This window comes from Anser brachyrhynchus, assembly GCF_964034855.1.
Source record: "Anser brachyrhynchus genome assembly, chromosome: 5".
Taxonomy (NCBI): domain Eukaryota; kingdom Metazoa; phylum Chordata; class Aves; order Anseriformes; family Anatidae; genus Anser; species Anser brachyrhynchus.
The window spans coordinates 41071712-41096757 of record NC_137699.1 but is presented as its reverse complement, the minus strand read 5'-3'; the positions used below and the strand labels follow the sequence as shown (position 1 = coordinate 41096757).

The following is a 25046-nucleotide window of genomic DNA, read 5'->3' as shown; positions in this document are numbered from 1 at the left end:
GGTCTAGGGACTAATCCAAAGTCATTAAAGCAATAGAAAGATTCCCCAATGAATATCATGGCCTAGAGGTCTGATTCTATTTCTATTATACACCTCTTTGGAAATGCAATTGCTTTATTATTGTTTAATGCGTAGTTAGTCTTTTACATATTAATATTATTTTAATAATCCACTTAAAATTCAAATACTTCTGTCAAACTATATGCTATACCTTGCCTGAGCATTGCTAGGGTCTTCCCTGATCACAGCTGTAAAATCCTGAATAGCTGCAGTCAAAACTGAACGGTCAAAGAAATATATTCCATGTTTCATAAATGCATCTGTTCTTTTTGGGTTATACTGAAAACACTATAATGAAAAAAAAATAAAGAATTAGTTGATGTTAAACCTCAGTCTTAATATTCCTAATGATTAAAAGCCTTAACCAAGCATAAAAAAGAATGTTAGTTTATTCTCAGGTTTTCTTTTTTATTCTCTTGTCCTTTAGTGTCTGTTGTCATTTTCATTAACTGCGGAGTGAAATACAAAAGCAGTGACACAAGGTTATCAGTGTCTGATAATTTGTAGACATTCAGTAATTTATTGAGTTACGTGGCAGGAGTAACATAAAATCACATATTTATTTCTGTGACACTGATTTGTTTAAACGTCATTTATTTAAAAGGATATCTATTCTCCAAGCTATTTTCCAGATATACCCAAATAGAATTCACTTTTAAAGTTATACAAAATTACTACATTATTGTAACAATACAAAGAAGTTAACTTACTTTGGCATAATCATCCATGGCCAATAATAATTGATTTTCTTCAAAATACATCTCAGCTCTCCTGAAATAAATGTCATCATCTGTTGGGCAGCATTGTATTGCAGAACTATAATTGATGATTGCCAATGTATTATCACCCTGTTTTCTGTAAATTTCAGCCTTTGACAGGTATGTATCTGAAACAACCCCCCCAAAACATAAAAGGCACTATTTAGCAGCCCAAAACAATATCATCTCCTCCTCACAAGGTAGTTAATACAGGCAGTAGAAATAAAACAGTAGATTATACAGAAGGTTAGGAAGTCCATTTTTAATCTGAGCAACAGAGCTCAAAAGTTTACAGCTGCAGTTGTGTGCTCAGACCTGAGCCCACGCAGCTGCAAAATGATAGTTCTAGTAGGATTTGCAGCTCTTTGCTCTCAGTAGAGCTCGGTAGAAATGGCCCATCAAGCCATTTGAGTGTAGACCTGTTGACCACAAACAAATATAAAAAGAGATTTAGTTTAAATGGACCAATACAATATTTGTCCCACTGTACCGAATCTGGTTGAGATATAGCTAACATTCCTCATAACAGCCCATATGGTACTGTGTTTTGGATTTGGGGCTAAAATAGTGTTGATAACACAGCAACTGGCTGTTACTGAACAGTGTTTGCACAATGTCAAGGCTTTCTGTTCCCCATCACAACCCACCACCACCTCCCCAACAAATAAGCTGGGGGTGGGCAAAAAGTTGTGAGGGGACACAGCTGGGACTGTGGCACAGTGTTTATTGCCTCCTGTTTTGCTTAGCATTTCTCAGAAAATTCTGTCTCCTCTATTACTATCCTTTACATAGCTGAGGACAGATTTCCGTCTTAGCTTTACCTTCATCAGGCTAATTCAGCTCCCTCAGCCCTTCCTCATATATATTTCCAGGCCCCTGACCATCTTAATAACTTTCCAATGGACTCTCTCCAGCTTCTCTCTCTCATATAAAACACAGTATTGGAAGTGTAGTAACGTCACAAACAGGTACAGGGGAATCACTTTCCCTGACCTGCAGGGCCATGCTTTTGCTAATGCATCCAGTGTATAGCTAGCCTCCCCTACTGAAAGGCCATACTAATGACTTACATTTGACTGCTCATGGACACAAGAGCACCCCAATGCCCTTTCCTGGCTATCTAGCCACTAGTCCCCAGTTCACACAGATAGCAGTCACATAAAAAATTTCTGCCAACTCTTCTTCACAAGTTGTGGACCAAACGATCCTTTTTCTTGGTCTGTCAAACAGATGGAACTTTTCCCTTTTAAGTTCCTCCTTCCTAGTGTAAAGGTTACAGGAGAACAGGACTGACTGAATACACAATAGCACACTGTCCCCATTATAGGATTATCAGCTTTTCACATTAAATTAGTAGATACAATTTCCACCAGTCCTCTTTTTTTTTTCTTTAAATGAAAGAATGAAGTATTTATTTTTGTCTTAGAAAATATTTTCTGTCCCAAATCTTTGGGGATTTATGTCTGCTTTGTAATTTTCCTATAATACAGATAAACTAACTGATGTAAGGATAAATATTTACAAAAACTTTTGCAGAACTAGGCAGCTAGAGAAAAAAACACTGAAAAATGAACTGCTTAAAAAGTTAAGTTACACTTTCATAGATACTTGCCTGCTTTATTTTTGTTCAACTTAGTTATGAAATTTAGGTCATCCAAAGCAGCATAAATTTTATCTTGAAAGAGGTAAATCAAATGTCTATGCCAGTAAGCATCAAGAAGTAGCGGTTCTAAGCTTATAGCCTATAAACAAAATAAGGAATAAATAATAATAATTTATATTGCAGAAGAAACTTCTCAAATGTGCTAACAATAGTACATACAGAATGAGAAAACATGTTTTGCACTGAAATTATTTTTAATAAGTCTTAGACAGACAAGGTTCTATTTAATCCAGAAACGTGAAAAGTATGGCTGATGCACTCATTTAAAAACAGTGTGCTTACAAAGATGCAGAATCAGAGTCCAATCTACCAGCATGCAGTAGAAAATACAAATCAGCTGTGATATCACCATGTTTGATTATTTCTTTAAAACAGTTATCTGAATTATTTCTAGAAAGTCAGAATTAGTCCTACAGGAATCCCAGGGAATAAACACTTAGAAACAATCTTGTTCATTGCTCTCCTATTTGAAAGTAAGAAATAAGCATGTCCCCATGAAAAAAGTATCAGCATTTCAAACCATGCTGTTATAATTCCTTTAGAAAGAACTTAACATTCTGTAACAGAAATCATTTGTCAGATATTATCAAACAAATAATATATATGATGTATATTCACTACAGATATAATACATATTTAACAGCTATATGGAAACAAATATAGAGACTGATACATATCTGAGACTGATCTGCTACAACAATAATTTTCAAATTTGGGTCTGTGAGCCATTTCTCAGATCTAAGAAGTGTCAATAATGTTTTCACTAAAATATGTAATTGCTTTACAAGCAATTTGGATGGTTGATATTGGCCCATTGGTTAATGCCACTTTGTCAGTGTTGAATTTTTAGCCTTTCAGACACTTGACAATCTGTTTCTAAAGTTTGGAGTAAATTTTTTTTATATATTTATTTATATATTTTTGGGGACAATGTTTTTACTGTTTTGTTTTCTTCTGGTTAGTTGTTCAGGGTATTGGGTGGAAGTAATGGCAGCTTTCGTAGCACTATAAAAAAACTTTTAAAAGTTGAATAAACACACGGAAAAACATTATTATTACTGTATAAAATTCATGTGAAATGACAATCATAAACAGGAAATACATTATTTTTCATTTTATTTGTTCACTATGCTTTTGCAGAAATTAAAAATATATTTGTTATATGTTAGCAATAGGTGTCTAATCACCACCTATTGATGAATTCAGATACTTTTATCAAGGTGCTTGATAGGAGGAAAATGGCTTTCCAAGCCAAGTAGCTTGGAAACTTACTTTTTCCAAGTCTTCCATAGCTGACTTTAACTTCCCTAACTTTTTTTGTATTGCTCCACGCCTGCAATAGTGAAAAGGTGAAGGATGCTCATCCTTTTCTATTATCTCAGTCAGTCTTCTTACTTCTTCTTCTAAATCATCAATACTAACTGTTTCACCTTCAAGCAGAACAGGCTGTATTGAGTCAACTAATTCTATTGGTAGATTTGCTTCTTGAGAGTCCACTGCATTAGTTCCTTTTAGTAGCTCAATACCCTCAGAAGCATTCTCACTAGGAGGGAAAGTTTCATCAAACCAGCTGTTCCAGATTGCACTGACCCATGCGCGAGCAGAAGTTTCTTTTGGAATTCCACCCCTCACTTTTGCAAACTTTTCAAAATCTAACAAACAAGGAATGCTGGGGCTCCGAAATTCTTTGATTGCTGGAGACAACTTGATAATGAATTTATCATGAGTAGGAAGTCTTCCCAGAGACACGGACCTAAGGAAAAATATTACTGAAATTAACTAAATATTCCCAAATATGTTAACAATATCAAATTACAATCTGTCAGTCAACAATTGAAAAACCTATTGTTAATTATCTTGTTAGTGATATATTTTTTTTTAACTTACCAGCCAATTATATGTTAGAGAGAGAATACAGAGGTAATATTTTATACATATACATATTTATAATATTTATCTAACATTTATAATATTTTATACATAAGGATCCCACTGGGGGAAAAAAAAAGGAAACTGAAGAAAAAATAAAGCAATCCCATGCATGAATGGCATGTAAAATAGTTCAAATATGGAAAAAAAGAGGGTTCAGCAAAAGTGATATGAAAGCCATGAACAGCAAACATACAGTACTGTCTAAAACAAGACTTTAGAAAAAGACCGCCATCTCCCTTACTGACAGCTCAGCATACCAGTATATCACACCATAGTTTAAGCATCTTTTATTTTCATAACAATAAACCTCAAGAAAGGTGGGAGAAAAAAAGGAGGAGAAAAAAGGAAAGGCTGAATAGGAAACTGGTCTGAAGGACCAGGCCTAAGCATAAATATAAGTACAATGCGGACACTGCACACAAAAACAGACAACCTTTGGGAGTTTTTGTAGCTCACAACAAGTATTTAAGAAATATCACTCTTCCAAAACAAAAACAACTTGGATGTTTTGTAAAGTATCCTATGTCATAAATATATAAATAACAACCATTTACTAGAAAAATATTTAGAGTGATACAGAAAAATAAAAGGTAAAAAGCAAATCACTTGCTTCACGTAATCAACATTGTTCATGGTACAACTGAGGTTAGTGCAGCCTAGCATTTCAGTTTCCTGAGAACTTAGAATTTCCTCATCTTTCAGAGATTTTGACTATTTTTAATCTTGTATTTACACTGAGATAAAGATTCTTCTGCTGTTACATGAAATCACGCCATTTCTGTTTAAAACGCTATATATACTAAATGTCCTAAAGATATCTCACACAGTAAAAAAAATGCATTATAAATAAATAAGCTATTATTAATTAATTTCAGAGCAACACTTAATATGTAAGAAGATTAAACCTGTAATTATATAACATAGCTACAAATTAAAATACATTCCTTAAAATGTCAATACACTAATTAAAGAAAACCTTTTAAGAATCCTTGGGGGTTGAGTTAATATCTTAATCACAGCTTCTAGTTTTCTAGGATTTATTGTTTTCTTTGATTTCTTTGTTTTCTTTCTTCTTGGGAAAATGGTATATTTAATTCCAGCCTTTTCAGCTCTCTGCACAAGTAAAATATTCTCACTATCCTCTTGTCCAGTTGAAGTAGGCATTTTTTCCACTGGTGTGTCGGTCTGCATTGACTGAGGATCATCACGGGCTTGATTCAATAGATGCTTGGTAGGGGAGCTTTTCCCAATCTCTCTCTCAACCTTTGGCTCAGCTATCCGTTGCTTCATAACCTCCAACTCTTTCATGCTGGTTTTGAAATTAGATGACATCTTTAACTTAGTTTCACATTTGAAAGCAGCCACCTCCACAGCTGAGACTGATCTCTTAATTAAACTTATCTGTTAAAAAAAAGGAAACTTTATTTAGATGTTCATTTGAAATAAGATTTATATATAGCATATTCTTAGTTTGAGTGAACTGGATTTTCTTTTATATAAAAATATAAAGACAAAAAGAGCTACAGGGAAATTACACTGCTGAGGATATCTATAGCATTGAACGGGGAAAAAAAATCTACATACCTATGCGTTAAAACAAAGATCTGAAACATTAAATGAAAGTTATTTGAAGCTCATAAGGGGCTAAAATTAATCATCTCTAGAAGATTATCACAAGAAATTTGAAGCAGATACTTCCAAGTAGAAGTAGAAATCCTTTTAGGAAAGTTAAATTTTAAAACCAAAAATGTATGCCACTGGTGGTGACATATGCAAAAAGACAAACAAAGATATATTCATGACCACAGAACAAAAGACAGGAGGACTTAGTATTATATTTGGAAGTACAATTGTATTATCTGGAAACACAGTTAAGATCTGAACTGAATTATGTACTCTTATATTTTGTGCCCCTGTCCCTGAATCACCTGATGAGATCAAAACCAAATGAATAATGTTGTGCTCTGGTGTTTAATTGTAATTACTTATTAAGCAAGTAATATTTACAACAAAAAATGTATTGCTTCTCACTCTTTTTGTTAATTCCAGTACGCTGGTCTAACTTAAACTGTAGTATAAGACATAACACATATTTGTTAAAGAAATGAAAATGCAATTTCATGTCCACTGCCTGAAATTTACAGAGAAAAGCACTTGTTAATCTGAAAAAAAACCAAACAAGTGAAGCACTTAACAAGACTACTTCTATTAGAACATGAAACTCTGATATTTTAAAATCAAGCATCAGTGCTTAGTTAAATTGCAGATATGGTGTTTAAATTATTTAATTTATTATTGTATACAGATTCAACTGCCACTATACTTTATATCCATCCTTAAAATATTTTATGCAGGTCTTTATGGACTATATAGAGGTTTTTAATATATACTTATACTTTTTCTTACTCAAAAACAAATCTCTTAATAAAATACTATCTATATAATGCTATAAATTTCATCTTTGCACAAGTGTAAAATTTGCATTATTTATTGCAGCTTTATGTATTTTGTGAAGCACCTAACGTTACTTCTATAGACATAAGAGTACATAACACTTAATAGATTGAAAACTTAACATCGATGCCCTGATATGTCTGAAATGCAAGGATCTGATGCTGCAAATCTTTACTCAGATATGTTGTTCCACTTATTTCAGGTTAGAGGAGTATAGATTCCTCCAAAGGATCTCTCTCCAAAAAGAGAGACCTCTCTAAATACCTGTAACGTTAATAGGGGTTCTCATTGCAAAGCTATGTTCTCCTATTATGAAATGAAAATACTGAATGTAACCAAACCCCTAGAAAAAGACCTCTGAGACTCTCGTTTTTGCATTTAATATGAAAATCTTCAGTTCAGTGAAAGAATTTCTACAAAATCACATTTTGGGAACAAATCAAAGTAAATATAAAATAATACCACTGAGTTGTCACTGTCAGAAAAATTTGGCAAGGACTGGCATCTTCTCAGAGCTTTTGTCTATAGATAAAAGAAAAAGTGAAAATAACTCTAAATGAATCTGAGTCTACTATGAATAGAGCTTTCAGATAAATTCTGCTTTTAAAAGCAGAACTAATGCCCAAAGAAATCTGAACCTTTACACACACACACACACAAAAAAACCACATACACATACACTTTTGCCAAACTAGAGTAAGGACTGCATTTGTCTAGATTTCTGGATGTGTTATGCCCATTTCCATTGCCAGGTGTCCAAAAATCCCAGTCACATTCAAAATACTCAGATCAACACTATAGAACAAGCACATTCAGTGGACATGTTCTATGGATGTATCTGTATTCTACGTAGATGCTCCAGTCTCAGAACATACTGTGAATATTCCATACTGTTAATCACCCATAATGGATTTACTGTGTATGGACATGTCTTTTCAAAGAAAATGCTTTAAGCCAGATCATTCTTAAAAGTGTCACATTCACTCCACAATAAATCACTTTAGTCACACAGATATTCCTGTCTTGGGAATCCCAGGCAACAAAACAGCCACATACAATCACCACAACAATCACTTCCAATGACAATACCTCTATCTGCTTCATCTGGTTTTAATCCATTTTAATAGAATAGACCTACTAGTACAGGAAAACAGAAGAGGTACCACAATATGGTACCAACATAGTATGGGTAAAATATTTTAGCCAAATATAAAATAACAATTTAAAGTTGCTGCTGCCCATGAATGTAGGAGATATGCAAAGCTTATCACAGAACACTTCCTTTTTGACATACTAGATATTAAAAGATTCTCCTCATTATTTGTAGTCAACTCCTGCAAGAAATGTTCAAAGCAGCGAGTGTTCCTTTATCATAATGGTATTTATCTTTTTGTTCTGCTTCCATGTTATCTTCAAGTCACATACTCTTGAATCACAGATCCTCAGATATCTATTGTCACTATTTAAAAGCTTCTTTCAAGGGCAAAAGCAAATATGTCTTGCCCAGCATGTTTTACTTTCAAATAGGAAACACATCATCCAACAGATCTTAACAGCTCTAACAGTCCCAACTTACAGTTGTAGCCCTTAATTAAAACATAAAACAGTACTTCCAATCACTAAATTATATCTGGGAACTCAGCTGCAGTAATAGTATGGTATACTCAGTTACCCCATTTCTGGCTGCAAATACATCCACTCATTGTAGTGGGTTTACACTCTATGAATGAGACCAAAGGTATTTGAAATTGTCAGGATTCCATAATCGGAATATCTCTGTTGAGATATGTCATGTTCTCCAAAATCTCTATTACAGGGGAGGGCATTACAGTCCCTCTCCTAAAACATCACTTAGTGCCATGCAAAATAAGAATTATCTTTAAAATATGCAGTGACTCTTTCCAAGCACAGTCTAAGGTTTTAAAAAGTGAGATTTAGTATTTTCTATCTATTCAAAAATGAACCAAATATAAATACTGTTTTTCATTTGCAGAGATATATCTAACATAAAATTGCTTCTAGAAGTCCCCTATACAGACATATTTTGTCTTACAACTTCAAGATAAGAATTGTTTTGCTAAGCTTAATTACATTAAAGCACCGTAATACACACCTGTACATAATCATAGAAATCATGATCATCTTGCTCAGCTTCTAACTCTTCGTAATCAATTAAAAAGTCTTCAAATACAACATCTTCAATAACATTGCTCTGAAATGATAATATATTTACATATTTGAACACATGCAACATTATTATTTGTCAGCTACAGGGACCATATTAACAAGTAAATTAAGCCTATAACATAATTGAGCTAAAGAGTTATGGTGATCAAGACCAGTATCACAGAAGCCATTTATCATAAGCTTCTAATGGACAGTCAGTAGAACAAATAATTTAATGCAATCAAGAATTACACGGTGCAAAAGGGGCAAATAACCTGAGGGAAGTGATTATTGCTACCTGATTCTCTAAAGTTTTTATCTGTAGCCTTGGTAATTTATGTCAGGTCACAGTAGTCCATATAGTAACAACAACACAGCTCTCGGTTCAGGTCAGTAGGGCTAGGATATGACAAACTATGTCAGAATTACGCATGGATTAATTGACAGCAGTAATAAGCATGCTTTATATATTACACAGAGTTGTGAAATGGTTGTGAAATGCTAGTTTTTCTGTAATTTTTGACATAGGAAGGTGCAGTGCGCTACGAATATGGACATGCAATAGGCATGCAGACTTACACAAATGGCTTACCTCTCACAACAATATAACTGTAGCGGAGATTTTAAATTCAAAACATTTCAAACCTCAAAAACAGTGGCAATTTCTAAAATAGATCTTGTTTGACGTGATAATTATATCACATTTTAATATGTATCACAGCCAGCATAGCACAGCAGAAGAATGTCTGTGCAAAAGTGGCTTTCAACATAAATGTAAAGACATAAGCAAGATAATATAATAGTAAATGATAATTAAGAATAACTGCTACCAGACACTTTCTTATTGTAGAAACTGAAATTAAACAATACCATTCAATACATATTATTACAAACTGTACAACAACTTATATAAAGAGCTTACAATGTACAGAAGTGTTAATAAGGTAGAAGCATAAAATACAACTATTACAGTTAACAACTATAGTGTTAGAAAATGACATTGCTGCAAAAGATGAGAGCACTAAAAATATTTTTTATATATTTACCTCATATTTAGGAAATAAAATTTCCTTCATAGAAGAAATTGGAGCAAAGAATTTTGGTGGAACAGGAGCCCAAAACATTTTTAAAGCTTCTGGATAAATGGAAACCTTCAAAACCAATACAATTCAGTTATCAGCTAACACAAACACAGTTTATTAATGCTGTATTGAATTTGAACAATTAGGTGATAAAATACAACTTTTTCTAAACATGATTTTGAAAAAGAAAAAAAAAAAACAAACAAAAAACACCAAATACAGTGAAATCTTGTGAGGCATAGGGCTCTGCAGCCTGGAAGAACTACCTGGCCTTTTAGTGTTTGGGTTTTTTTTGTTATTAATTAGCATATTTTATTATTTCAGAAGAGGAATTAAGAATTGAGACATGAGGTTTTAGAATGACATTCCCCATCAATAAAAAATTTCATATACATTTTTATAATGCATCTTGTCAAATGTCAAAAAATCAAAAGCTCTTTATTTCCTAAGTGCTTCATACACCTTGAATTGTGCAAATACATGAAATATTAAAATTATTTCTTACTTTCTCTCCTACCAGTTGCAGTTGTGTTTTTTTAAGATTATATTCAGCTATTTTTTGCCAGTCAGCTGGAGTTTTTGATGTATGAGGAAGAGAGTGAATCCCATCTGTCTGATTATTCTGGAACTGTTCTGAAACAGGAACTCCTTCATAACAAAGTCTGCAGCAACACAGAAGATGAATAATTTGCTTGGATGCTGTCAGGTATTAAAAGCACAAAAATAAGAAATCAGGTAAATTTTTAATCATATTAGAAATCAATAATGACAAAACTGAACTTTTTTCTTTGAAGGGACGAACTAAAGATTGAAATGACTTAATACATGGCAGAAACCTGGTACAGCCACACACTGTATAATTTTAAGACAACTTTCATGATTAGGTCTATGGTGTATACTACATGAAGTCACAAGAAAAATATAACCTAACCTCTAAGTTAGTATGAAATGCATTTTATGGATAGCTTCACGCATGGCAAATACACATCAAGTACTGTGCAGTACTGGTCAGATATACTTAAATGCCAAAGAGAAACAATTTCAGCAGGAATGTCTGGATGGTTTTGACCAGTATCTTTTTGTGATTACTTTGGGATTGGATTCTGATTATTGTTTGCTTGCTTATTTTAAATAAACTTACCTATGGCAATCACATTGCAAAAGGAATATTTCACTTTAGAAAGCTTCAGTATGAAGTAATTATACATCCTAATTTCCTATCACCGTTTCAATTTCAAAAATAGTGAACACTTTTACACAACACAGTGTAACTCACATGTAAGTATATTTATATATTCATGTGCATATATACATATAATCCTATATAACTATTCTACCTCTATTTCCTTTGTTCTTAGCACCTGGAAAGGGAAATTCAGATCTGAAGAACCTACTACTACTACCAAACTAGTGAAACTATTTTAGAGAAAAGTAGCAACCGCTGTTCCAGCTCTATTATCTTCTGGCACTTACAAAGGTATTTTACAGGATTTATATACAAAATGATAATGAATATTTTTTACTTTATGGAGGATAGGAAAATCATCTATATTTTTAGCTATTCTTGTTTTTGCTTGTTTTATAGTATAATAATTACTTATGTTGTCACTTATATACTTATTATTGTACTATAAGTACAGAATATAATAAATGGTGAAATACAATATATGTACCAAAGAACATCTAAACACACTCAATTTAATATATTCAGGTATATGTTTGTAAAATATATATAACGTAAAATGTACAATGCATGTAATATTTGACTTTTCTCAATATGTTGGCACACTGGCATATGCCAACACTGACATCTACTGGTGTTAATTAGGTTTGGGGTAGTTTTTCTGCAAACAATAAATTAATAATGAAGTTTTCTTGTGCCTTTGTGGAACTAAAGTGTGTAATTTCTGTTACCTGAAATGTCACTGTCAGACATATATCTGTTATTGTTGACTTGATTCTCACTAATGTTAATATATGTTGTTAAGTGCAACATATTTCCATTTTAAGACCTATTTGAATTACCAAAACACTGTGTAAATGGGGGGAGAAGGAGGGGGCTGTCTCAGCATAACAGAGAACAAGCCATTTGATTTAGCAAACAAAATGCTACTGAAGTACTGGATGTTAAAAGGAATCTTTAAAATGTAGCACTAGTGCAGAAGTTGTAGTTCTTACACACAAAGATTATAGATCTGTGAGTACTTCTTGAACTCTTTCTGGAATGTTCCTTTCTTCAAGTGGAGGCTTTGACAAAGGACTTATTTCTTAAAGAGAAGTAAGACAAGAACTGAAAACCTAACTTTTGGTAATTGTTTAGCCTTCCTAGTTTTTCTTTACATCTAAGTATTTGATGGTTCTGACTCTTCAAGGTGGGAGTCTGCATAAAAGGAATGTCAAGTGAAGTTACACAAGATACAGAAAGGTATAAAACAATTAAAAGATTCTTTAGCATTTGGCTGTTAAGAGTGCTTTAAGTGAAAAACATAAAAAAAGCTGTCGCTCTTTTAGGGCACTTTTGTCATAAATAGTTTTCAAACCAGTGAGTTTAAGTAATAAAACGTGAGTTAATGTGAAACAACATTCAGACTTTTCATTTCTAAAAGACAGAAGCAACATGGAGGAAAGTTCTAAGCAATAATAATAGTGATCTAATAATATTTCATTTCCATCTGCAGGTAAATATATATATATATATATAAAATCAAAATGTCTCAGTGAAATGCAGGCATTGCTTAACAAACATAACATGAAGCTACAAACCCTGTTAAAAATTTGGTAGGATATCTGCCAGGAGCAGGTTTGATTGTCCATATATAACATTCATAAAAATATATTCTGACTAACGCTTGTCTTCATAGCTAAAGTAGCAGCATTTCTAACACCCAAAGAACTGTTGTCTGTAGAGTATGTCAAGATTAAACAGGACAGCAAAAGAAAGGAACATTTGATGTCTTACAAAATAAACTCCATAAAGTCAATCCCAGGAGAGGCTTATAGCTGACCTTGGGAACATTACATATTGATAAATCGTTATACCCTGCTCTGCTACATATTTTCTGCAGATGTGAATGAAAAGTTGTTTGTTTGTTTGTTTAAACTTGTGAATATTTTTCACAGTGAAGACAAGACTTTAAAGCATACACGTTATCGCTTTCTTGATGTGATCTAATGTAAAATCTTACTATTGAAGGCTTGCTTGGACTTTGTAACAGCCAAACAAGATTCTTTTGTAGAAGAACTCAGAACTGGTACTAAAAATCTGAAGAACATAGATCTATTGCTATTTAAACATCTGACAAAGTCATTTGAATTTTACTATCCACTACATAGAAATCATGCTTACCCCTAGTTAGATTGTTTGTATTTGTGAAATTAGCCAATTGTGGAGAATTGATCACCAATAAAGTGTGAAAAGCATAAATAAACTGAAATTAGTGCCAGACAAATGATACCTCTTACCTTCAAGGCTCAAGTCAAGCCATTTTAAAAAATTAAAAGCAGATGGACTGTGGTAGGTAGTGCCACTAGATGGCAGTGCTCCAAAGAGTTTAGTTTTCTAGTTTTCCAGGACCAAACAAATTCCATAAGAAATTTTGGTATGGGCTTATTTTTAAACTTTAATTCTCCTCATCTGTGGGAATGTGAATCTCCACCAAAACCTTTCTTCTGCCTTATAAACGTCTGGCTGATCCTCAACCTGTTGGCTTCCTCTTGAAAACCAAACCATTCTCTTCTTCATGTCCTATCCTCCCATAGCTTCTGCATTTCCTGTCTCTTAGTTCTACTCCCATCTAACTCTTTACGCCTCCTGCATATCTCAAGGCATTGTCTTCTACTTGTTTCTCTTCTTCCTCTGCTATTTCTAGTAACATGTACAAGTAGACATTATACGAGTTTGCTCTCTGTGATAATGAATCAGTGTGATTCATCATTGTTCTGCACCAACAAAAATACCAAATCATCTTCCTCTTGGTGATGTTAAGCTGCCAATGCTAACTCAGCAAGGCTGAAGTACAAGGATCTCATGAGCCTTTTCCCTTTTCAGTCTTCCTGACATCCCCACTACTTTCTTTATCACGATGGCTAGCACCCCATCATTCGCTCAGACTCAGAAGACAGGTAACATTCACAACATTCTAGAATTAAAGTTTTTTCCTAATCTCCCCCAAAAAACAATCGCAGTTGCTGCAGCATCTGTTCCTTTAACCTAGACAAGCGCCACTTTGTTCTGTTCACTCATTCTGTTGTTCTGTTCTTGTTCATTTGAAGTTTTACTGCATAGGCATAGATCCTTGTTTTGAATGTTATCCCACTCTGAAGTAACATGAAAAAAGGACCTAATTCAAATATAAGATGTTCCTCTGCTTTCGAAGCTAAGACTTTCCTTTTTCTGTCATCTCTAGACTAGTAAAGTGGTACCAACTTCTATTTCTGTGTGACTTCTAACTCCATTACTGACTTCCTAAGGGTGTTTTTTGCCCCCCCCCCCTTTTTTTTTATTTTTTTATTTTTTGTACACCTTTTTGCCCATACTCATGCTGCCTCTCATTCTTGAGAAAAGCTGCCTACGGCCATCAACTTATTTTCTCAGAATTTCATTAAAGACTCTTTCCCCATAACCTGCAAAATAATCAATGGCCAAGTTACCAGTATGCCGAAACCCCTGTTAACAATACTCATAACTGTCCTTCTCACTGAGTCCTTATAGTCTGTCTCTCTTTCTGTCCAACAGACAGAAAACAATGTTCAGTCAAAAGCATATGCTCCAGTTATGGCCATGAGCGATATTGTTATCCACATTCCTGAAAGAAGCAGAAGCTCTCACAAACCAAAGGGAAAGATCAGGGCCTACTCCTCTACCTTGAAATAATGCCATGCTTGAAGGTTGGAGCAATCTCAACTACATCAAAAGAGTTCAACATCTAGGAACTTTCATACAGCAATTTTATGGATTCATATTTTATGGTCAAAGAAACCTTATGACAATCCAACCTGATCTTCTAAATAATAACGATAATAAAATTTTAATTAGTATTCCTGCATCAAAATCACAATTCTCTGGAGTGAAACTAAGGATATATCTCAGAAAGCAATCCAGCCTTCATTTAAAGGCCACAAGCAATGGATAGTTTCAGAAGTTACTTGCATTGCTATATATTGAAATCTGACAGTTAACTCCCAGTCTGTCTAGACTGAAACATCAAGTATTGGGTCTGTTAAGTTTTCATTTACAGATTCTTTTGTATCAGAAACTAAACCATGAAGGTTACAGAGTCAAACCATCTCTTATATAGAAACCAACATAATGATCTTTTTAAGTGTATTAATACAGAACGGGTATTCAAGTAAAAGAATGATCACATACAGGAATCGAAACTTCTGTTTGCTCCCCCAGAATGGTATTTAGAACACTCTGCTAGGTGCATTAAGTGTACAACATTCCTGCAAACCTGCATATGAAGAACCACAGATTTAGCCAACAGGAAATCTGCTGCCCTTCTCTTGAGCTTAAATTTTTCAAGGACATTAGAAATTTCCCTCCATTTCAAATCCTGAGAATGAAGCCTTCTAACAGCATCCTTTTTTTCCTTTTTTTTTGTAAGACAGTCAAGGGGGGAGAAAAAAAAGAGTGATTTCCACCTCTTTATGATGATTTGCTATGAAGCACAGAGCCAGGAAATGAGAATTCATTGCTTATCTGAGGATTCAAACCTCACTCACCATTACATTATTTGACCATTGTGGGTACAGGAAGTGGTTCTGTTGAGCAGAAAAGAATGCAGAAGTCATGCAGCCAGGAGAGAAAACAAGTGGTGGCATGACTGTTTTAGTTATTAGAGCACTTACATGGAGCAAAAAAGCTCTATACAATATTTCTAATCCCAAAACTTTTTCTATTTTATTGATCATGTCTCACATCCTTCATTTTAAGGTAAACATGTTTAATTTAAAGTTTTGAGAGTATTACATAGCCCATCTTCAGTTGCTTATCTTTCAAGAGTGCAAAGCTCCTTTTCAGAGTTACTGCTTTTCAGGATACAACCTCCCCTTCTACAAAGGATGACCCCTATTCCCTATTCTTATCCTTATGACCTTGCATTTGGCTGCAGTAAAATGCATGCTTTTCAAGGGAGCCCAAGTTAACAAGCTATATAAAATGCCCTGTAAAACTGACCCATCCTTATTTACCACTGTACTATTCTTTAGATCAATACAAACTTCATGAGCAATAATTTTATATTTCTGGAGTTAGTGATGCACAGAAATTATAAGTAGTAAGCAAACTGCCAGTCTGAAAAATCATCAGGAAAAACTTGAGAATATAAAGACTATTTCTAAAATTTTTGACCTTATTACATAGGCACTATATATATATATATATAACTTGTATATATATATATATAACTATAATATATATATAAGTTATATATATATATAACTGAAATAATAGGTGGTGAAAAATGAATATTCTTCATATCCATTCCTTAGTCTTATTTCACATTATTTTAGTGTAAAATATGTTCAAAAAAACAAAGGTCTAGGAATTTACTACCATCAAATATAACAAGTGCTAATGCAATAACTTGATAAAAGTAAGTTTATTATAAATACTAAGATTTCCTCACTACTTCTTACAGAACCTTTTTTTTTTGACAGATCTCTTCATATGCTGCATCAACCTCAGAAAAAATAATGATTATGTACTTTGTTTATTCTAATTCAGTTTCTCATTTATTAAAGATGCGGGATCCCACAGTTATCACACAAATACCTCATATGTATACAATAAGTACTATTGACTATAAGTCTACCCAAAGTCCCAGTTTTGATGTGCTTAACTTTGTGTATGTATTGAACTCAACAGAACTACACACAATTACTTAAAGTTTGTTCCTAAGTGCTTGTAGAATCAGGATTTATGTAAGACTGTCTCTACGATAAAAGGCTAGTGACTGCACACTTCAAGCCTTTTACTCCTGTAGCATTTTACGTTCACAAAAAAAACTACTCTATTTGTTCAGCATTTCTTGTGATTTAAGTAGGACCTCTCCTGACTAGAATGAAGTATAAAAATTCATATATTTATAACAAATTGTGACATATAACTTAAAATGTGTCTACAAAATGCAATTTATTCTTGAAAAAAAAAATTTACATTCTAAGCAAGACAAGCCTTTGGACTAGTTATCTTTAGGCACATCTACCAAACAAGAGAAAAAAATATACATATTTACCACTTCTGTGAAACCACCAAATACTAAAACACCACCAAATTCCTTTAATTTACAAAATTCATTAAATGATAGCAATATTGACATTAAATTCATACCTCTTCCTTTCAGCTTGCTCTTTCAAATAAATATATTTAGAGCAGATTGGTTCTTCTTGCTTATTGTCCATGTCCTCTGCTGTAAACAAGATATTGTGACCTTTTCTGTCGAAAGTATGATAAATTCTAGAAGCCAATTGTAAATATGGAGGCAACGTAAAACTAGGAAAAGCAGTACATAGATGATGAATGCTTGGATAATGTTGACCTCTAGAAAGGAGAAAAAAAAGAAAAATCAAGAATCTTAATATCCATTCTCTGTATTGTAAAAGTATATGATTTATCTCATACTAGATCATGACATAACAGATCACAGGTTATAAATTGTTCATATAAACACTTGGCAAAAATTGCCTGATAAGTTCTACTAGAAATATTATTATTTAGGGAAAAGGGGAAAAAAAAACAGGTGGTGAAAGCAAAAATTTTGGTAATAATTTTATTTTTTAGAAGATAACTACAGTAGTAGCACTTTTACTTTCCAACTTACGTGGATCTTTCACTTGCTCCATTGAAAATTTAAACCAACTAAGTAATGTAGATTTATAGCTTAAATTGGGCATGTGAATAAATGTTATGTTAAAATGTTATTTATACATTCATCTGCACATTCTCTCTCATGACAGAGTACCTTGTAAACACCCTTAAAACTTTGAATTAGTTTTATGATATGCTATCACTTGAACTTTTTCCTAGCATTTCAATTCATCTGTTGATTTTACAGGAAACACGAGTCTTTGACTATCTTTGAAAAGTTAATAACTAAAAAATTCTACCATTTAACCCTCCAATCTAAGTCGTGCTGAAGGTGATGAAAGTCTATTGACTTCCACAGGCCATGGATCAAGCTCTAAAAACAGTCTCCAGCTACTGTATGAACTCTAAAAAGTTAATAAATGTCTAAGGTGCCGACAGTTACAATGTGAAAAGCAGTATATGGAAAATGTCTGAGATGCAAAAGATCAGAAATGACTCCACAAATATACGCTACTTTCAATTAAAGTTCATAAATACCTTCATATTTTAAGAGAAAATCTTAAATGAAAATGGTTATAATTCAGCTTTGAAATTATACTGAATAGTTTTCAGGTTTAATTGTTTTTTCTGAGGTTATGCGAAGGCAATGTCACTCACAACAACCGGCTTCTTTTACTGAGAACTATGCCTTGTGTTATAAAGAGATATTACAAAAGTGGAAATTGTTAAGAACTACAAAATAAAGAAAAAAACACAAGACTAATCTAATCATGCAATACATATTCAAGTTACAAAAAAAAAAAAACACGTTATATTACTTACTTTTCCTGAAAAATAGTGACAGCAAAAAAGTAAAACAAAAATTACATATGTAAAGTCAAAAAAAACCACAATAAAACATGAAAATGCAATATAGCACGAATTTGACTCACTATTAAGAATTCATCATATCAAGTAATGATACCAGATATATCTCTATTATGTTAATGCAGTTTGAGTCCTTAAATTTACAGGCACTTGACAACGCAACACAAATAAGAATGCCAATGAAAGTCTGTTTATTCTAATAAAAAAAAGTGCTTAAAATATTTTTGTCAAGCCATAATATGTGATAATTATATGTAACACATAGAAATAACATATATAAAAGAGACTACTCACTGACATGGTTCAACAAGACATTTTCACCAGATCTTATAATCTACTACTGCCTCTACTCAAATTAGTGGCATTTTTTTTTCTGAATGAGAACAGGATCAAGCTTATGAAATAAAATCTGGTAGTTAAACTTAAAAATTAAATATCCAGTTTGAAAAGCAACTCAAGCAACACATCACACAAGACTGATTAGCATTTAAGGCACACTTACAACAACCCTGTTTGATGAGAAGGACAGTTTTTTTTGGAAGTCATTTCATTCATTTTACAACACAGATGAAAATAAGCAACTGTTTCAGAGTGTGAAATCAGAGATCAGTGTTTTAACAAACAGACCACGTTAATTTCAAATTAGAAAAAAAAAATCTCACTGCTTTTTTAACTGAAGAGTACATGATCTCCATAAATGTATGTGGTATTTTACCTCAGGATGTTCTAACACAGTTCACTTTCTCTGCAATGCAATAATCATGCAATTAAAAATAAAAATAGGCAAACAATTTAACTTTGAACTTAAAACAGTTGGAGTGATTTCTGTAAACAAAGCTGGGCAAAATGATTTTAAAATCAACTAGGAACTTTTTCTCAAACATTTTGTAATTTATTTTAAATAAATTAAAACAGTTTGAATGTTATTTTAATTGCAGTATCATTACTGTTCCTGTATAGAAGTTTATCGTTTCATTGAATGAAATGACTGAATGTTTTATCAATGTAAACTAAAATATTTAGGGCATGCTGCAGGTAAAGGTGAATGTTTTTACAGCACACACTCTCCTAGAACAGACTATTTATCATTCTTTGAAAAAGGGGACATGAAGAAACAATACTATGTGTGTGGCCTACATTACCTTTACTTAATGCACTAAATACAGGTTTTTTAGAAAATCATGCAGTTTCTGCACCATTGATAATCTGACAGTAAGTATTTATTGAAGGTAAAACACTCATTGTCTGTTGTCACTATTTGTTTTAATATATAATCTTGCTAACCAAATGATCTTTAAGCAATGCAGATAAGCAATGGCATGCAAAGGGTCACTTAAATGCCAATTTGACTGTTTCATAAACTTAAGCATTCTTTTCCCATGACTATTCTCAGCTACTTAATTGAAAGTATTATCCATTTACAAACTTCAGGCCTGCCATAAAAAGGCTCTCTTCTGTATCCAATAGACCTTTCAGGACCCTAAGAACAACAAAAGCTAATAATTAAAGCTGCCTTTTTTTTCTTCCCCCCGCTTTTTTTTTTTTTTTAACCTCAGTAAAGAGAAAAGTGAGGAAGCAACTTATGGTACATCCAAACAAAGGCAGCCATAAAGATCTTATTAGTAGGGAAGACCATAAAATTGAAGAGTCTCACTTGACATGGGATGGACAGGATCAGTTAAATTAGGACACGGGCTATACTATCGTAATCTGCACTCCTACTACAGAATGACAGATGCCACCTATGACAAGAGCAAGGTAATAAGCAGTTGTCCTTAAATTACAGCTCTGTAAAATCTCCTGAAATTCATACAAGCTCTGACTGTAATACAAATTCAAGTTAATGAATTTTTAATACATCTTCTCTATTTAAAGATGATGACTTACAGCTGGCATTGCTTATATTAAATTTGTGGTATTTTCCATTGTTTGTTTTTAATTATTTTGATTAGATTATGCTTGGAATTATATGGACAAATTCAACCCCCACATAAGCAACTTCAGCCTCTGCTGCAGTCAAGAGAAGTTTCATCGGCATACAGCAGCAATGAACATGCCTTCTAGACTTTAAAAACTGTAAATCAGTACTATTTCAAGGAGATAAGTAGCAAACTAAAACTAGAGATACCAAACTAAAATTGATAGTTAACTCAGAACTTGCACAAAATTGCAAGTGTTCAGATCCAGATTTGGGGGGTTGGTATTATTTCTTCTCCATACTTATCTACCATGCTATGCATTTATAACTTAATACATTTCCAATATTATTTTCATTGTAATGGAGTAAGACTAAAAAATTACTTGACATTTGAAGCATGAGTGGACAGGAAAGACAAAGACTGTTGCAAGTTGTGTTCCTCTTGTAGCTCTTTCTGAATTTCATCTGGTTTAATTTTTGATATTGCTTTTCCTTCCACTTGTAGCACATCTGCAGATGGAGCCTACAACATTCACAAACAGATGATAAACACAGTGTTATAAACAGGTAAGTTACATGAATATTTTCATACCTACTCTGACAAACAAGGAGCAATGGCACATAAGCAACTCTGGCCATCAGAAAACAAAATTCAGTCAAACTAGAGTAGTTTAGAACTGCTATCACTGAGCAGATCACAAAAACACCCACAGCTATTCATATATGCAGAAAAGTATTATAAAAGAAATTTTTCAGTGTGCCCTACCTAAATTGCATTTCTGAATAGTTTATAAGATAAGTCTAAGTATATTAAACAGAGAATAATCAAAATAGCATCGAAATTATAATATCACTATTCAGAACTACTAAATTTAGAAGTACATGAGCGCATCTAAAACTTGTTCTATCTTTATGCAAATTCAAGCAGATAAACATGGTTTAAAGATGATGCTTTTAGAAAATTTTCTTCAAGATTACGTTTATTCAGAAACTTCAGCAGCAATATGCAGATGAGGAATTCCTACTGTTTCCTCCCACAGCTGCTCACTCCCATTTATTAAAGCACCACCTGCTTAGTTGTGCCAAAAATTGTTCTTTCACACTGTGAAACAGATCAGATAACTGATCCATGTTGAAAAACTTAGCTAAGGAAAAAAAAAAAGTGCAGGGGGAAGGCAGAAATTAATCCAGATCTCTGATTCCCTTTGTAGACTGTCCCTACATAAAAACGTTGTCAGAGGGCAACTCACTGGAGTTCAGGAACAAGAGCAAATGGCAAAGAAAAGGAACATCTTATCCCAAAGCATCTGCATCTGTTTCATAAAACCCAGCTTCTGAATGTGCTCTTTTTCCCATCCCTCGATGACCTTCAGAGGACCCTCCCAACCTCAACCATTCCACAGTTCTGTTTCCTGCAAACTGTTAAACATCTTCATAAAACATACTAACAGTGCCATCGATGAAAAGTATTCTTCTGAATTCCACTTAAAACCTTGCATGAATAACATAGCAAAGCAGGTTCAATAAAAATAATGATAATGAAACACTATAATAATAACAATAGAAGACAGAAACATGACAACAGCACAGAAAATTACTTGTAAAGTGCTTTGTCTTGAAAAAAAAAATGTCAATATGAAAAGTCTTTCTTTGCCCAGGTCTTCATGATATCCCATGATAATAACTTGATATCTTCTTGATATACCATGGTAATAACTAAAGTAGCCATCCTTACAGTACCCAAAGAATACAACTATAGTGACCAAATGTCTTTCCTACTAAGACTTTTCAATCACATATCTGGTTAATAGAATCACAAAAAACATGGGATTTTACTCTTCTTTGTCCACACACATATTTTATTTATCCCAGAATATAAATAGCCACACTGTCTATGTTTACTGATAACTTCAGCAATATTTAAGTTCTTAGAAGAGATCACTACATGAAAAAATATGGAAGTTTGCAGTTCATAAATAAGTATATAAATCAGCAAATGAAGAACTGTGAAAGATAATTGATTGAAGAGCTTCTGAAAAAGCTTGTCCAAAATTAGAATGGTTTAATCTATTGTTTTATTTTTGAAACCAATACCACTGTTTATATTAGCATATATATGAAACAATTTGAAGGAACAAAGTCAGATATTTAATTTTTACCAGAGAAACTGGAAACTGATCAAAATTTCACATAAAGAAAATAGGCTAACAAAAATAAGGAATATAGAAAAGTTTGGAAGTACTATATCTACCTAGAAATAGATCATTAAAATGAGCCAGGTATAAGACTATGTGGTTCTGTCTGAATGTCAAATAAATGAATGTCATGACTTCTTGACCAATAAAAAAAAAAAAAGTAACCTTATTGTATGCATTGCCATTAAATGTTCTGGAATGTCAAGATACTCAAATAAATTGGGGAAAAAAAAAACATGTAAATGATATCAGAAGTAACAGAAGATACTCAACAAAATTTTTCAATATGTAAGACACCAACATGGCTAATGCAAACTATAAAAATTAAAATTACAGTAGCTAGTATTTTAAAATCATGAGCCAAAGATCTGTGATCTTGTATTTTCCATGAAATGGACCATACAGGGAAAACTACACTATTGCTAATGAAGTCTGTTGACTAAGCAGAGGGGGAAGTACCTTTAAGCCTAAACTCAGAGAACATAAGCCAAAACACTTATTATTAGGAGGACATTTTAAATATGTAGTCTCATATTTTATTTCATATTATTTGAAGACATGCTAGTGAACTAAACCCACCACATTTTATCAAAATATTTACATAATTCAGTTACACATGTAACATAAAATTACAATAACTAAAGCAAATATCTACATTTTTCTATCTGACTGCTTTGCGCTTAACCAAATTTCCAAGTTCATCCGCAAAATGAATCAATTTATCTTGTAATTAATAGGTCCTGACACACAGTAAGCAAAAGTAAATAATTTCAAAAAAATAAGATAACATCATGAAACAAATGTCAATGAATAGTGTTCTAAAGAAATACTAACATACAGTACAGTAGATTGCAGATACTATAGCAGAAATGGTTTTGTTAATATGGGATATAGCATTTAGCTAATACATATGGGTTCTGAAACACATTTATTTTATTCTTTCTAATTTTTTTGTCTCCATTATTTTTTCTGTGTGTAATATCAAATGAACACACTTTTAAAAAAATAATATATTTAAATTATGTAATAATTACATTAAATAGAAGCAAATGTATTTACCTTTCCAGATGCCAATCTTGCAAACTACTTTGCATTATAAGCTCACTGAACACACACTTGATGAGTGTTGTTACAACAACATTGCTAGTGCATTACAGAAGTGGCATTCTGCCCAAAATAATACTGTCTAAAAAATAGCATCACAGTACCGCAGTACTGTTTAAATAACCATGAAAGTGCTCTGTTGCAAAGTGTTCTGTGCAAATAGTATATAATTCAGAAGTAATAAGTACTCTTGCTATATTTTTGAATATCATAAAAATTACCATCATTGACATTGGTCTGTATATTGCTTACACATAATTTAGTATTTTTACTTTAGTAATCAACAAATCAACAGATACAAGGGTACAACTACAGAGTATACTTTTTAAACTACCTATGGCAAACATCATTATTAATATTAATTATATAAAGTCAAGTATAGATGGTACATGAGATTTCAGTTACTGAAAGATTTGAAACATTTCTGACCTATAGACAGACAAATATATATATGTTTATATAATTTATATTAATAGAATAATATATGGATATATATATAAAGCATATATGAGTATATAAATATATATTCATATGTATGAATATATATATTAATATTTATATATAATAAATTCACATATGTGGATATATAAAGCATATATTATATGTATTTATATAAATTTATTTTTATATATAATTTATATTATATATATTATATATGTGTGTGTGTGTGTGTGTATATATATATATATATATACAGACAAATATTGTATGGACAATCTAACCCATCTAACAGGAAGAGTTCTATTTTCACAAGTTTTTAGGAAATCCTAATCTTTGGCTGGAGAATGCCAGTGAACTGGAATTGCTCAGACCACTTAGAGCTTTCCTTCATGCTCATTGTAGCCCCAGCACAGGATGCTGCTCCAGGACTGATGAGGAGTTTCTGTTGTCTCCCAGTGACTCAGTCTCAGAGCTGAGACTGTGATGGACACCTTAGCTGTGTGCAGGAAAAACTGTGTGCATCTTGTGTTCTATGCTATCCCAAAATTGATTGGGAAATCTGGTCACTAATGCTCTGAAATCCTAGAGACATATCT

General features: G+C 32.8%; 1 protein-coding gene and 1 long non-coding RNA gene across 16 annotated transcripts in view; one reads left to right on the top strand and one right to left on the bottom strand.

The window, feature by feature from the left end:
- Positions 1-25046, bottom strand: part of TTC6 (tetratricopeptide repeat domain 6) — a 72554-nt gene that overhangs the window by 27353 nt on the left and 20155 nt on the right. For 13 of the 15 annotated variants that reach the window (XR_013951527.1, XM_080592915.1, XM_080592908.1 and 10 more), the window contains 11 exons: positions 21094-21233; positions 17449-17658; positions 10621-10777; positions 10080-10184; positions 8981-9079; positions 7330-7389; positions 5390-5814; positions 3754-4234; positions 2431-2560; positions 771-946; positions 212-348 (listed from right to left, as the gene is read on the bottom strand). Coding sequence is in view for 14 of the 15 variants with exons in the window: in XM_080592915.1 (XP_080449041.1) it covers positions 212-348; positions 771-946; positions 2431-2560; positions 3754-4234; positions 5390-5814; positions 7330-7389; positions 8981-9079; positions 10080-10184; positions 10621-10777; positions 17449-17658; positions 21094-21233 (2120 nt within the window). In the remaining variant the exon portion in view is untranslated. The remainder of the gene's footprint in view (positions 1-211; positions 349-770; positions 947-2430; positions 2561-3753; positions 4235-5389; positions 5815-7329; positions 7390-8980; positions 9080-10079; positions 10185-10620; positions 10778-17448; positions 17659-21093; positions 21234-25046) is intronic. The other 2 variants (XM_080592909.1, XM_080592911.1) reach the window with 2 other exon arrangements.
- LOC308195483 lies at positions 17665-24542 on the top strand. Its single transcript, XR_013951536.1, has 3 exons — positions 17665-20550; positions 21216-21277; positions 21922-24542. It is a non-coding gene; the product is annotated as an uncharacterized lncRNA (long non-coding RNA).